General features: G+C 44.3%; 1 protein-coding gene across 2 annotated transcripts in view; it reads left to right on the forward strand.

The window, feature by feature from the left end:
- The window catches only part of LOC112224760 (1-phosphatidylinositol 4,5-bisphosphate phosphodiesterase epsilon-1-like), an 86440-nt gene that overhangs the window by 66845 nt on the left and 4942 nt on the right, over nt 1-14653 (forward strand). For both annotated transcript variants that reach the window (XM_042305956.1, XM_042305957.1), the window contains exons 20-29: nt 1677-1809; nt 3257-3381; nt 3567-3684; nt 4043-4165; nt 7992-8285; nt 9731-9894; nt 11329-11590; nt 11840-11958; nt 12111-12239; nt 12349-12546. In XM_042305956.1, the coding sequence (XP_042161890.1) occupies nt 1677-1809; nt 3257-3381; nt 3567-3684; nt 4043-4165; nt 7992-8285; nt 9731-9894; nt 11329-11590; nt 11840-11958; nt 12111-12239; nt 12349-12546 (1665 nt within the window). The remainder of the gene's footprint in view (nt 1-1676; nt 1810-3256; nt 3382-3566; nt 3685-4042; nt 4166-7991; nt 8286-9730; nt 9895-11328; nt 11591-11839; nt 11959-12110; nt 12240-12348; nt 12547-14653) is intronic.

Here is a 14653-nt window from a genome sequence, read left to right on the forward strand (position 1 = left end):
TGAGCAGGTATAAGCTAAGGACAACGAACACAATCGCGTTTTATCAATGGCAGTTTGAATGCACGTAAATACCGTGACGAGAACCTGAGGCCCTTTTTTTTTTTTAAGGGATCTGTGACCAACAAATGCATATCTGTATTCCCAGTCATGTGAAATCCATAGATGAGGGACTAATGAATTTATTTAAATTGACTGACTTCCTCATATGAACTGTAAAATCTTTGAAGTTGTTGCATGTTGCGTTTTATATTTTAGTTCATTATACAAGTACATTCGGGAAGTATTCTTCCCTTGACTTTTTCCACATTTTGTTACGCTACAGACTTATTCAAAAATTGATTAAATTGTTTTTCTCATCAACAATCTACACACACTACACCACAATGACAAAGCAAAAACAGTTTTTTATAATAAAAAAAAACAGAAAATGGAAATATCACATCTCAGACCCGATCAGTATTCTGTCCCTTTACTCAGTACTTTGTTGAAGCACCTTTGGCAGCGATTACATCCTCGAGTGTTCTTGGGAATGACACTACAAGCTTGCCACACCTGTATTTGGGGAGTTTTTCCCCATTCTTCTCTGCAGATCCTCTCAAACTCTGTCAGGTTGGATGAGGAGCGTCGCTGCACAGCTATTCTCAGGTCTCTCCAGAGATGTTCAATCGGGCTCTGGCTGGGCCACTCAAGGACATTCAGAGACCTGTCCCGAAGCCACCCCTGCGTTGTCTTGGCGTGTGCTTAGGGTCATTGTTCTGTTGGAAGGGGAATCTTCGGCCCAGTCTGAGGTCCTGAGCACTCTAGAGCAGGTTTTCATCAAGGATCTCTCTGTACTTGTACTGTTCATCTTTCCCTCGATCCTGACTAGTCTCCCAGTCCCTGCCGCTGAAAAATATCCCCACAGCATGATGCTGCCACCACCATGCTTCACCGTAGGGATTTTTTTTTAAATTTTTTTAATTTTTACCTTTATTTAACCAGGCAAGTCAGTTAAGAACACATTCTTATTTTCAATGACGGCCTGGGAACATTGGGTTAACTGCCTGTTCAGGGGCAGAACGACAGATTTGTACCTTGTCAGCTCAGGGGTTTGAACTCACAACCTTCCGGTTACTAGTCCAACGCTCTAACCACTAGGCTACCCTGCCGGGATGGAGGCAGGTTTCCTCCAGACATGACGCTTTGTATTCAGGCCAAAGAGTTCAATCTTGGTTTCATCAAAGAATCTTGTTTCTCATGGTCTGAAAGTCCTTAGGTGCATCTCTTTTATCCTCTCAGGAAGTCTGTCATATCTCTATAGTACCCAGCACACCCCCTCAGGTCGTCACACATACAGTGCCTTAAAAAAGTATTCACTCCCCTTAGCTTTTTCCACATTTTGTTGATACAGCCTAAATTTAAATTTGAATACATTTGGATATGGTCTCACTGGCCTACACAATACCCCATAATTTCAGTGGAATTATGTTTTTCAAAATGTAGTATTATACACACACGGCCCCTCGCAGTCGAGGATGACGTCAGTCAAGCTAAGCTGTGTCTTCGGAAGTGACTGAGGAGCCTAGCCCTGGAAACACTCAGAAAGATAATGGCCCCATGTAAGAACAAGCTTTTATGTCTGTTGACATGGTGCAATGACTACAGGACTTTCCACTAATCATGCTCTGTTCTCTCAGACTCACCAGCTGGCCCACATAAAGGCACAGACCGGCAACGGGGCCCAGGGAGGAAGCTCTCCTGGTAACCACGATGATGACGATGAAGAGGAAGAAGACGAGTATGACGATGACTGCGAATCCCTGTCTGATGGTGAGAGACTCGCTTTTGCTGTGGGATAAACACTCTAATAATGTGTACAACACGTACGCTGAGCAGGTCAAAGCTTCGGTCTCTTGTGGTTTCAATGACGTCCTCGCTAACTACTTTCTCACTCACTCCACCCCTATAGTACATCGCTGTAACAACGTATGGTTGTTATGAAGGTTAATGACGTAGGGGAGTGAGATCTTGTATTTACTCTTCTTTTTAACGCCTCCCTTGATTCCCTGTTATTAACATAAGAGAATCCTCCAGTGGATTTACAGTAGCTCTACTTGGAGGTGCGTTTGTTTTCCTGTGCTCCTTCCTCCTATTACTCTGTCCCTGACTGTTCCTCTGTGCAGCAGCTGACGTCTTTCCAGATTACACTGCCTCTTATAGCCTTGAAGGTAAACTGAACGACATAAGCGGTCTCACCCTGCATATACAGTACCAGCTCCACTGCATGGCTCCAGCTGTAGTACTCCGTCTGTGCAGTGAGCTTGTGCCGTGGGCCCGGGTACTGTACGCTTTGCATGTTTCCCTTGCTTACCTGCTTGCTGGGGTGAAATCGAGGCTTTTACTGTACCAAGGGGGGGTTACTGGGTAGGTTAGAATACTAGAACTTGACATTGTGATTGAGGGTAATTATAGTATTAAACTGCAGAGGGAGTAAGGTTAAAGCTGAAGAGCGTGTGGTTTGTGGGTTGATGGCTGATGATCTGTTTGGTTCTGTGTTGTCAGTACACACATGGCCAGTTTAGTGTAAATACATCCCCCCCCCCATCTGCACTGCTGTGTCTTGATATGTACGTCTTGACCTTGCTAGTGACACTGGCTCATCAGAGAGAGAAAACCAAGACATCTGGATTATTAGGCCCCTGTGCGACCCTGTCGAAACATGGAGCGGTGGGGGTGAAAATCACTAGCCCACTCCACTACCTCTGTGGCTAGGCTCTCACCAGCCACCACAAGTAACCAGAGCAGTGTGAGACAGACAGACAACACGACACTGAAACTGCACTGAACCAGTGTGATTCCTGCAGTAAAATAACTGTCATGATGCAGTGGTGGAAATGCAGTGGTGGAAATCATCTTTGAGTGATCCATTGCTGACATCAAATCTGTGTTTACAGTCGTATATTGTATCCTGCTGTGTGTAGGCGAGAGAAGAGCTGAAGGCTCAAACTCCCAGCTCTTTGTTTAAAGACATTGTGTTGCATTTTGGGATTTGTGGAGGGCCACTGTTTTCATCTGAATAACATTTCCCCAATTCCCAGCATTGCAAGCATGTGGACTGTTATGGGATGGAATTCTTATCTCAGTTTACCGGTAATGGTTTCACAAGGAAGAATAAATGTGAAGCCATTGAATAACATTACATTGGAAGCAGTCATTTGAGTAATTCAAGCTGTTCTGTCTGACTCTCTCACTCAAAGACAATGGTTTTGTTTCTCAGATAACATCCTGAATGATAAACCAGAAAGGAAGTCATCAGGTGACAAGGAAGACCATCCCATCACTGATGAGATGGCCAAGAGGATGAAGAAAGCAGACAATGCTGTAACCAAGTACAAAGGGAAGGTGGGTTTCACCTCTGACCGCTAGTCTCTGAGCCAGGAGAGACCATAGAGATAAAACTGATCTTAAATATTAACTACGAGACACCAGGCCTACAGTATATAAACAATTGACAAATGCACCCTAAATGTATATTTTTCCCTAGAAGTAATCCCAGATCTGAATCACTGACTCTGCTCCTACCCCAGGTATTTGACATAGAGCTGGAAGAAGAGTTATATCCCCCCCAGAACAAGAAGGAGAGTCGACAGATCGCTCAGGAGCTCTCTGACCTCATCATCTACTGCCAGGCCGTAAAGTTCCCTGGTAGTCCTCCTTTAATTCAGTTCAATTAACTTTACTATATGGCTCATTCCAGCATAGAAATGGTTTATGTTCAGAATGTAGCGCAGTGTTTTTATTCTGCCTGGTGATTTTCCCAACCGAAAGAGAGAACGATGAATGTTCACAAAGGAGTAAAACAGGACTGAATTGATTGTAAATTAGAATCGGGTGCACATCTTCTAGGGGTATAATTCTCCAGAACACAGCCAGAACAAACAAGCAACATTAAACCAGTGTGAGAAAGGGAAAGGAGGGGAGGAAGCGTGAGGGTGCCCTTAAGCCACGGCCTTCTCTTACACTCTCATCCGTCGCTTTCTTTCTGTGTGTGGGGGGGAAACAGGCCTCTCCACCCTCTCTCATTCGGCCTCTGGCAGAAGAAAAGACAGAAAGAACAAGAAGTCCGTCTTTGGCATGGATCCTGGTCGTAGTGGAGGCAGCCCCAGGGAGGCGGTACCAGGGAAGGGTACGTATGGCCGAGCCTTTGAGCCAGACCCATAGACCTAGACCTGGAGCTGGGGGCGGGATGTGTAGGGACAGGTAAGGACACCCACATACAGACTCAGTCAGATTACCCCCCCATTGGAACCAGCCTGTTAAAGGGATTGTTGGTTTTCCTTTATGGACATTTTAGCATTTGTGGCACAAATCTTATTCAAGTCATGCGACCAATATAAGCATTTTGTTTCGCTCAACATGTTCAAATCATCTATAAGTGACTGAGTTTCACAGTCAATTTTTAGATACTTTCGTGTGATTTGGACATGCTAATATTGGTCCCATGACATGAATGGGTTTTGTGCCACAAATGCTCAAATGTTAGCATGTGGAAACAGTGCCAGGGAAACTAAACCAAAGCATGGATTGCTGTCAGACCTTGTCCATAGACTGCTTACAAGGTAAACCAATGTGTCATGTTGTAAGTTGGGTGGACTATCCCTTTAACTTTTCCATAAAATGGCCCTCTTAGTGTGCGCACGCTGCATTACAGAGTATAGTGAAAGATGCTGAGAGAAGCTGTGGAGTTTTTAAAGGGTTTGTAAAAAGGGTTGAAATGGGATTGATAGAAACGGCATATCCTGGAGCCATGTTTTTTCTGTCTCGGCACTGAGGCTTGGCAGAGAGTTTGAATAGCTGTGTAGCTAATGCCTCTTTCATGATCAATCATAACCATTCGAAAGGTTCAGGTAACTTCCGAAGTAAAGGAAACCCTTTACTATGGCGTTGGCCCACAACCAGCCACCAGAACAGCTTCAGTGTACCTTGGCATAGATTCTATAAGTGTCTAACTATTGGAGGGATGAGACACCATTCTTCCATGAGAAATTCCATCATTTGGTGTTTTGTTGATGGTGGTGGAAAACGCTGTCTCAGGCAACGCTCCAGAATCTCCCATAAGTGTTCAATTGGGTTGAGATCTGGTGACTGAGACGGCCATGGCGTATGATTTACATCATTTTCATGCTCCTCAAACTATTCGGTGACCACTTGTGCCCTCTGGATGGGAGGGCATTGTCATCTAGAGGTGTGAACGTTTAAACGTTTATTTGCCACGGATATAAGGCACTTCGCACGTCATCATCGTTAATGGCAGTGAGTGAGACAGGGAAGTGACAGCACAAAGTCCTGTATGGCAGTACTTTGAGAAGTTAAATGAGATGGTGGTGAAATAAATGTCAACTTTGCTAGGTGGAATTGAGCTACAGTGGCAGTACAGGTGCCATGCTTAAACTGCCATTTTTTTAATGAAGATCGACAACCAGGTGAGGAGTTCCTTACTAATTAGTGATCTTATTTCATCAATCATGTACAAGGGAGGAGTGAAAACCGGCAGACACTCGGCCCTCCATGGAATGAGTCTGACACGTGATTTAAACCATAAGAAAGAAAAATATATATAAAATGAAGTGAATTCACGATTCAGATATGGTCCTGCAAAGTAGTTCAATCTACCCTGGCTACCTACCAGACGGCGCTCACCTTACTGCTGTCCCCCACCCACTCAGCAACGATGCTACGTAATGCCGTTATAGGTTCTCTGCTGTGTCCCTCCCCTCCATGTTCTCAGTTGTCAGTACTTCATGTCCCACTTCTCATTAATGTGATGGCTCGTTGCAGTGATGTATGACAGCATGTTCATAGACGCCCAACAATCTATTAACTCCACGTAGTACGGTGTAGGAGAGCTCACACTTTGTACTTGCAGAGCAATCATTGTACAGTTGTGGCCAAAAGTCTCCTGACTCAGTTTGTATGATGGCAATTTGCATATACTCCAGAATGTTATGAAGAGTGATCTGATGAATTGCAATTAATTGCAAAGTCCCTCTGCCATGCAAATTAACTGAATCCCCCCCCAAAAAATTCCACCGCATTTCAGCTCTGCCACAAAAGGACCAGCTGACATCATGTCAGTGATCCTCCCGTTAACACAGGTGAGTGTTGACGAGGACAAGGCTGGAGATCACTCTGTCATGCTGATTGAGTTTGAATAACAGACTGGAAGCTTCAAAAGGAGGGTGGTGCTTGGAATCATTGTTCTTCCTCTGTCAACCTTTGGTTACCTGCAAGGAAACACGTGCCGTCATCATTGCTTTACACAAAAAGGGCTTCACAGGCAAGGATATTGCTGCCAGTAAGATCGCACCTAAATCAACCATTTATCGGATCATCAAGTACATCAAGGAGAGTGGCTCAATTGTTGTGAAGGCGGCTTCAGGGCGCCCAAGAAAGTCCAGCAAGCTCCAGGACCGTCTCCTAAAGTTGATTCAGCTGCGGGATCGGGACACCACCAGTACAGAGCTTGCTCAGGAATAGCAGCAGGCAGGTGTGAGTGCATCTGCACGCACAGTGATGCGAAGCCTTTTGGAGGATGGCCTGGTGTCAAGAAGGGCAGCAAAGAAGCCACTTCTCTCCAGGAAAATCATCAGGGACAAACTGATATTCTGCTAAATGTACAGACAGGGATTGGACTGCTGAGGACTGGGGTAAAGTCATTTTCTCTGATGAATCCACTTTCCAATTGTTTGGGCATCCGGAAAAAAGCTTGTCCGGAGAAGACAAGGTGAGCGCTACCATCAGTCCTGTGTCATGCCAACAGTACAGCATCCTGAGACTATTCATGTGTGGGGTTGCTTCTCAGCCAAGGGAGTGGGCTCACTCACAATTTTAGAACACAGCCATGAATAAAGAATGGTACCAACACATTCTCAGAGAGCAACTTCTTCCAACCATCCAGGAACAGTTTGGTGACGAACAATGCCTTTTCCAGCATGATGGAGCACCTTGCCATAAGGCAAAAGTGATAACTAAGTGGCTCGGGGAACAAAACATCGATATTTTGGGTCCATGGCCAGGAAACTCCCCAGACCACAAATTCTGACAAACTCCAACATTGCTTATGTAAGAATGGGCTGCTAGTAGTCAGGATGTGGCCCAGAAGTTAATTGACAGCATGCCAGGGCGGATTGCAGAGGTCTTGAAAAAGAAGGGTCAACACTGCAAATATTGACTCTTTGCATCAACTTCATGTAATTGTCAATAAAAGCCTTTGACACTTATGAAATGCTTGTAATTATACTTCACTATTCCATAGTAACATCTGACAAAAATATCTAAAGACACTGAAGCAGCAAACTTTGTGGAAATTAATATTTGTGTCATTCTCAAAACCTTTGGCCACGACTGTACCATTTTTACATCTGGGCCGTTAAGGCATCTTGTAGTCTGGTTCTATATATGCCATCAGGGCATTGAAGCCAACATCCTCTACCATTGCAGTTGAAATGCAGCCATTGCCAATTATTTCTGTACTCAGTGCGGTGATTACTGCAGTCAGCAACAGGTTGAGTCTCCCTTTCAGATGGTTAAACGTTCAGAATTGTTTTACATTTGCCACATCCCAATTGTCATCCTATAGGGCCAAATGTAGTCAAATTACGGCCTGACCAGCATTTTTATACATGACCCTAAGCATGATGGGATGGATGTTAATTTCTTAATTAACTCTGGAACCACACCTGTGGAATTACCTGCTTTCAATATACTTTGTATCTCTGATTTACTCAAGTGTTTTCATTATTTTGGCAGTTACCTGTACTATTTGGGTTAGTTAAATGTTAGTGTTACATTGTCTTACTATCCTGGGAAAAAGCTTTTGAACATTTTTATGTGTAATATATGTAATCGTTATTTGAGCTGTCCTTTTCTGCTTTCTTTTCACTGCTATCGCTCATGATAAACGTATCCGCCAAATGACTAGATTGTAAATGTGTAACTGTTTCCCCCTCCAGGTAGCATGGAGGGCATCCGTCTGAGCTGGGAAGAGCAGACATCGCCCGTGCTCAGCCCCAATGCCTCGGTGAGTGCCGTCATCCACACTCCCAAGTGCTACCACGTCTCCTCTGTCAACGAGAACACTGCCAAGCGCTTGTGCCGCCGCAACTCAGAGAAGCTGATCCAGCACACCACCTTCCAGCTGTTAAGGACCTACCCGGCCGCCACGCGCATCGACTCAGCCAACCCCAACCCTCTGCCCTTCTGGCTACACGGCATGCAAGTGGTGGCTCTCAATTATCAGACTGATGGTAAGGACATGGAGAGGAGTCTTACTGATAAGGTTGGTCCAGTTCAGTCCCTGGACGTTACTATGCTCAATGGAGATTCTTCATTGCAAATTATTTTTAGTCCAGGACCAGGCTGGGACATTATCTGGGTATGGGGAAATAACCAGGCTGGGACTTTATCAGGGTATGGGTAAATAACCCCAATATACTAAACAAAAATATGAATGCAACATGCAATAATTTCAAAGATCTCACTGAGTTACAGTTCATAGGAGGAAATCAGTCAAATGAAATCAATAAATTAGGCCCTAATCTATGGATTTCACATGACTGGGAATACAGTATCTGTTGGTCACAGATACCTTAAAAAAAATGGGCCTCACAATGGGCCTCAGGATTTCTTCAAGGTATTTCTATGCATTCAAATTGCCATCGCTTGCCCACATGACTCCATACACGTGGTCTGCGGTTGTGAGGCCTGTTGGATGTACTGCCAAATTCTCTAAAACAACGTTGGAGGCGGCTTTCAATTCTCTGGCAACAGCTCTGGTGGACATTCCTGCAGTCAGCATGCCAATCGCACGTTCCCGCGAAACGTGTGGCATTGTTGTGCGACAACACTGCGCATTTTAAGGTGGCCTTTTATTGTCCCCAGCACAAGGTGCGCCTGTGTAATGATTATGCTGTTTAAACAGCTTCTTGATATGCCACACCTGTCAAGTGGATGGATTATCTTGGCAATTGAAAAAAATCTCACTAACAGGGATGTAAACAAGTTTGTGTACAAAATGTGAGTGAAAAAAGCTTTATGTGCATATGAAATTTTTCTGTGATCGTTTATTTCGGCTCATGGGTGCAATACTTTATATGTTGTATTTTTGTTCAGTGTCGTCTCTAACTAGGTAATTTTGTACCCTGGTCAGGTGACATGGTCAGAAAAAACTCAGGGCCCTACTTACAACTTATGAACTCTTAACTTTTCAAGAAACTCTAGTTGCCTATTCATTGGAAATGGCTTGGACAGGGTACAATAATGACCGTGTGGAAATGTATTGGGGAAACACTAGGTTATGTTATCTTGCATGTCATTGTTCATTTCTCTGTAAGGGGGAGCTCTGACCTGGGCAGCACTGAGTCAACTCAGTACGCTGGACATGGCCGTGATGCTGATAGGCCGTCATTGTAACTAAGAATTTGTTCTTAGCGGACTTGCCTAGTTAAATAAGTAAATAAAACATGCATTTTATAGGCTTGTCTGTTTTACACATTTATAAAGCCTAGTTGCAGATTTGCAAGCTATGTTTCTCCACTCATCTGTGCCAATTTTCAAACTAAAATTAGGATAAGTGATGCTTGTGAAACAATGGATGGTCTGCTGTTGTCTGTTTCCTTACTCTTTCTCCTCTCTCATTCTCTCACCACCTTCTCTCTTTCACTCTCTCCGTCGCCACCTCTGCTCTCTCCAGACCTGCCCATGCAGTTGAACATGGCTCTGTTTGAGGCAAATGGGCATTGTGGATATGTCCTGAAACCTCCAGTGCTGTGGGATCGCAGCTGTCCCCTCTACCAGCAACTCTGCTCCCTGGAGAGAGACGTGGAGAGCATAAGTCCAACACTCTACTCTCTGACTGTGAGTACACACAAACACACCCACTCCCCTCCATATGTATTTGGACTGCTAAAACCATTTTTGGCTCTCTACTTCATAGGCTCGATACTACTTTTGGATTTGAGATCAAATGTTTCATATGAGGTGACAGTACAGAATGGCACCTTTTTATGTGAGGGTATTTTAATACAAATCTGTTGTACTGTTTACAAATGAAAGCACTATGTATCTTGTCTCCCCCACCCTCCCATTTTGAAAAAGTATGTGGACAAATTTGCTTATCGTCAAAAGTTTAGTATTTTGTCCCGTATTCCTTCCACGCAATGAATACATCAAGCTTGTGACTACAAACTTATTGGATGCATTTCCAGTTTGTTTTGATTGTGTTTGGGATTCTATTTTGTCTAATAGGAACTGAATGGATATGAACATATGGAGGGGAGTGTACATGGATGCACACAAGCAAGCATGCGAACATACACTTTTTATAAAAAAATATCTATTTTACCCTTATTTTTCAAAGTATGTTGACTGAGAACACATTCTCATTTACAGCAAAGTCCTGGGGAATAGTTACATGGGAGATGAATGAGCCAATTGGAAGCTGGGGATGATTAGGTGGACATGATAGCTAGATAGGGAATTTAGTCAGGACATCGGGGTTAACACCCCTATGATAAGTGCCATGAGCTTTTTAGTGACCACAGAGAATCAGTACAGCTGTTTAATGTCCCATCCGAAAGATGGCACCCGACACAAGGCATTGTCTCCAATCACTGCCCTGGGGCATTGGGAAGGTTTTGTACATTTTAGACCAGAGGAAAGAGTGCCTCCTAATGGCCCTCCAGCAGCATCTGGTCTCTCATCCAGGGATCATCCCTGCTTAGCTTCAGAGGCAAGCCAGCAATGGGATGCAGGGTGGTATGTTGCTGGGAGTACACACACACAATCTCTCCCCCTCTAGGGATACACAGACACTCAACCCATCAAAAACATATTTTAAAATGTAGCCAAACACACTTCAATATGATCCATATACTGGTCTCTCTCACTAACTACCCTGCTGGGTATACACACACACACACACACACACACTTACCCAAAGCACTCCCATCGGGCTCTTCAACATAGTTTTGATGGGTTTATTGGCGATATATGCACCATATATACAGTATGATTTCTCTATTTGAGACAAGGACACCACCCGATAAATCTTCTGCAATAGTGAATGGGAAAAGAGGTCGTAAAACGAGTTGTGTAAACAGATGTTTAATTTCTTATCAAATCTGCCAGGAATATGACATACAGTAAGTATTATAAAGTATTAAGTAAAACTGAGTAATGTAATTACACGTGTAATGCCAAGTATCTGTCTCATGGTGGATTGAGATGATTAAATACAGTTTTGATATACAGTATATAATGAATAAAAGGTGTCCTTTCCCCCTCTGTCAGATTGTGTCTGGGCAGAACGTGTGCCCTGCCATCGGCGCGGGCAGCCCCTGTGTGGAGGTGGAAGTGATGGGCATGCCCGTGGACAGCTTCCAATTCCGCACCAAGCCCATCCACCGCAACACGCTCAACCCCATGTGGTCAGAGCACTTCCGATTCCCCGTGCACTTTGAGGACGCCTGCTTCCTGCGCATCGCTGTGGTCGAGAACAACAGCTACCAGACCACTGCTCAAAGGATTCTGCCCCTACGGGCCCTCAAACCAGGTGAGGGAGAAGAGGAGGAAGAAAGTGAAGACTTTAAACTTCTATTTACACTTGAAATATTCCTGACAATTTTTTTTCTCAAGTATACACATCAATAGCATGTAACCTATTAATAAATAATTGAACAATGATATTTAGCAACATGCTATGTACAGAGTTTGCTAGCAGCTACAGCACGGCATGTGGCCAGGTAATATACATTTCTACTCCCTGTTCTTAATGTCTGTGGTTGGTTGTCTGTTGTTCCAGGCTATAGACACATCCAGCTGAGGACGCAGCACAACGAGCCCCTGGAGGTGTCCAGTCTGTTCATCTATAGCCGCAGAGTAGAGGAGAGCCCCACCGGCACAGCCCTGCCTGCTGCCATGGTAACACACACACACCCCTGAGGAACAGCTAGGGATTGCTTATATTACTGTAGCTCTTCGAACAGCATCTGATGAGCTAATTAGCTAGTAACCTTAAAATATATGTAAGGACTATGTAAATATCTATCTACAACACTGTATTTCCCTGGCAGCTGTTTAGTTCTGAAGAGCGGAGGGCAGCCCAGCAACACAAAGTGACTGTCCACGGTGTGCCAGGTCGAGAGCCTTTCACTGTAGTGTCTGTGAAAGAGCAGACCACAGCCGGACAGCTACTGGACACGGTCAGTCCCGGCACACCCACCCATAGGAAAATGTACCCACACAAACACACCAGACCCGCCATGCTCTCAGTTCATAGTGGCCTATCCATTTCTCCTCTTCCCACTTTAGTTGCTGATGTCCACAGATGGTGCCAATGAGTACTTCCTTTGTGAGGAGAAGGTGTCACTGGGGAAGGAGCGCAGTGACCGTAAGAGGTGTCCTCAGCAGCGCCCCGTAGCCCCTGAGGAGGAGATCATCAGGGTTATCAACAGCTGGCAGCCCGAAGAGGGATATGTGGGCAGAATCTGCCTTAAAACCAAGGAAGAGGTACTACTTTATTCAACGGAAATTTCCCATGACTGCTGTAGAGTCTAGCTATTTTAATGAGAAACCGGTCAAGCAAATACTGTATTTTTTTTATCAATTTCTTCATTCTAAGTGCCCCGTCCTGGGGTCATATTATGAAATACACACTACTTTCCTTTCATATACAGTAGACGGGTTAGCTGACAACGTCATGAAATCGATGCGTGCGCGTCGATGGGGTTGTGATTCTGGACAGTCGGATAGCTAGCAACAATGACAAGAAGCTGCCACGTGGGGAATCGTAGATGGCTCGTTTCAGCTCGTTGCATCTCATTGATACCATGTCTTGTTTTTAGGTCTACTGTATGCTAATATGCCAAAAAATGTGCTAGCTGGATAAGAAACAACTGTAACAATTTGAGACAAGTGCTCATTGTGCAATTTCTATATTTTTTTATAATGATATGGAGAGGAAGTACAGCTTCAATATTGTCAACCATCCCTCGATTCTAAGCCAACCCGGCCTAAATTTGTCCACAGTTGCACATGCATTGGTTTTGTTGCTTATAGGGAAAATAAGTGGTGGGCCGAACCGAAAAAATGTAATGTTGATCAATCCGTGTCGAGGGAGGAGCTGATTTTATTTTGTATATGACAGTGACTAAAATGTATTTGTGCTTGTTTTCTTTTATACTAATGTAAAGTTGTGTAACTGTGATGGACCACACACTCCATCACAGTAGGTGGTGGCATGCACCTTAAACAATTGTTTGCGGACCGCCATTATACCGAAGAAGAAATCATAAGCTGCTGTCGGTGTGTGATGATGATGATGATGATGATGATAAAATCTAGCTAGCTCCCAAAGACTAAAATAAGATAAATATATTGTTTCGAGTGCACTTGACATATGCAGCATATGCAGACATATGATGCTAGAGTCTGACACAACTTGCTTAGGTAGGGAGGGAGAGACATTTTCCACGCTTCAGTGCATTAACTGTTTTCCAAAATTTAGATGGATCACCAGCAGAGTCTGAGATAAAACTTAGAAAGTAGCAGGATTTGGCTTTCTTAATTGAGGAGGTTCATCTATTTCTCAATTGCCTGAAAAGCTGCCAATCTGCTACAGTGTCAATTTTTCTAGCCTTGGCTCAGGCCTGATTTCTCATTCTAACAAGGTCTGAAAGTTCTATAGAGACCAAAGGATTTATTCTGTTTTTTTACTCTAAGGCGTTTAACGGGTGTGTGTTTGTCTGCCAGAGAGATGAAAAATCGATAACATAGCTAATTCAGGGTCAGGCATGCAGCTGACTCAAAGTAATAGGCCTACACTTTTATTTTTATGTATCTTTACAGTGGCTTGCGAAAGTATTCACCCCCTTTGGCATTTTTCCTATTTTGTTGCCTTATAACCTGGAATAAAATTTGATTGTATATCATTTGATTTAAGAAACTTTGCCCCTCCTATTTGGTTGCCAAGCCATCCTTCTTGTTAAACTGGGGCCTCTCCCAGAAGTGGTCAAAATTGTCAATGTACTCAAAATCTACCGAGGAACAGTAGGATTTAAGCCAGTAGTGTAGCCAGAGTAGATGACTAAAGTGTTCCATTCCGCAACCTGTTGTTGGTTTCGGCCCGGAAATTAGAACCTGCTTGTCTGTCTCCTTTAGGCTGCCTGTGAACACTCTGAAGTCAGCTTTTAATTGCTCCGACTTATGAAGATTGATGTAGTTTGTACCGACAGGAATTGACTACTGTGTGAGCATTCGGCTGCTCCATCACAGCAAGGACCTGGTGATCTATGTCCTGAACATGGGCTGCAGGGAAGCCGAGGGTCCTTGCTTCCGTGACCACCCTAACTATGAAGCTTCCTATAACTACCACTAGAGGACGAGAGTGTCCCTGCGAGGTGTGGAATGTGCTCTGGGGGCTGCTCCAGTGGACAGCCCGGCTCAGTAACCCAGGACCAGATCCAGAGGAGCTTGCTCTCGGTACTGAGGTGGAATGGGAAGGACGGGTAGAGCGGCGGAGGGCCCTGTTGGAGACGAAGCTCAGAGCCTTGAAACGGTTAGATAAGCCACAGGTCTGGACGAGAGGGCAAATGGAAGACGCGTTGAGATTTTCCTC

Source organism: Oncorhynchus tshawytscha, linkage group LG25 (genome assembly GCF_018296145.1).
Source record: "Oncorhynchus tshawytscha isolate Ot180627B linkage group LG25, Otsh_v2.0, whole genome shotgun sequence".
NCBI lineage: Eukaryota > Metazoa > Chordata > Actinopteri > Salmoniformes > Salmonidae > Oncorhynchus > Oncorhynchus tshawytscha.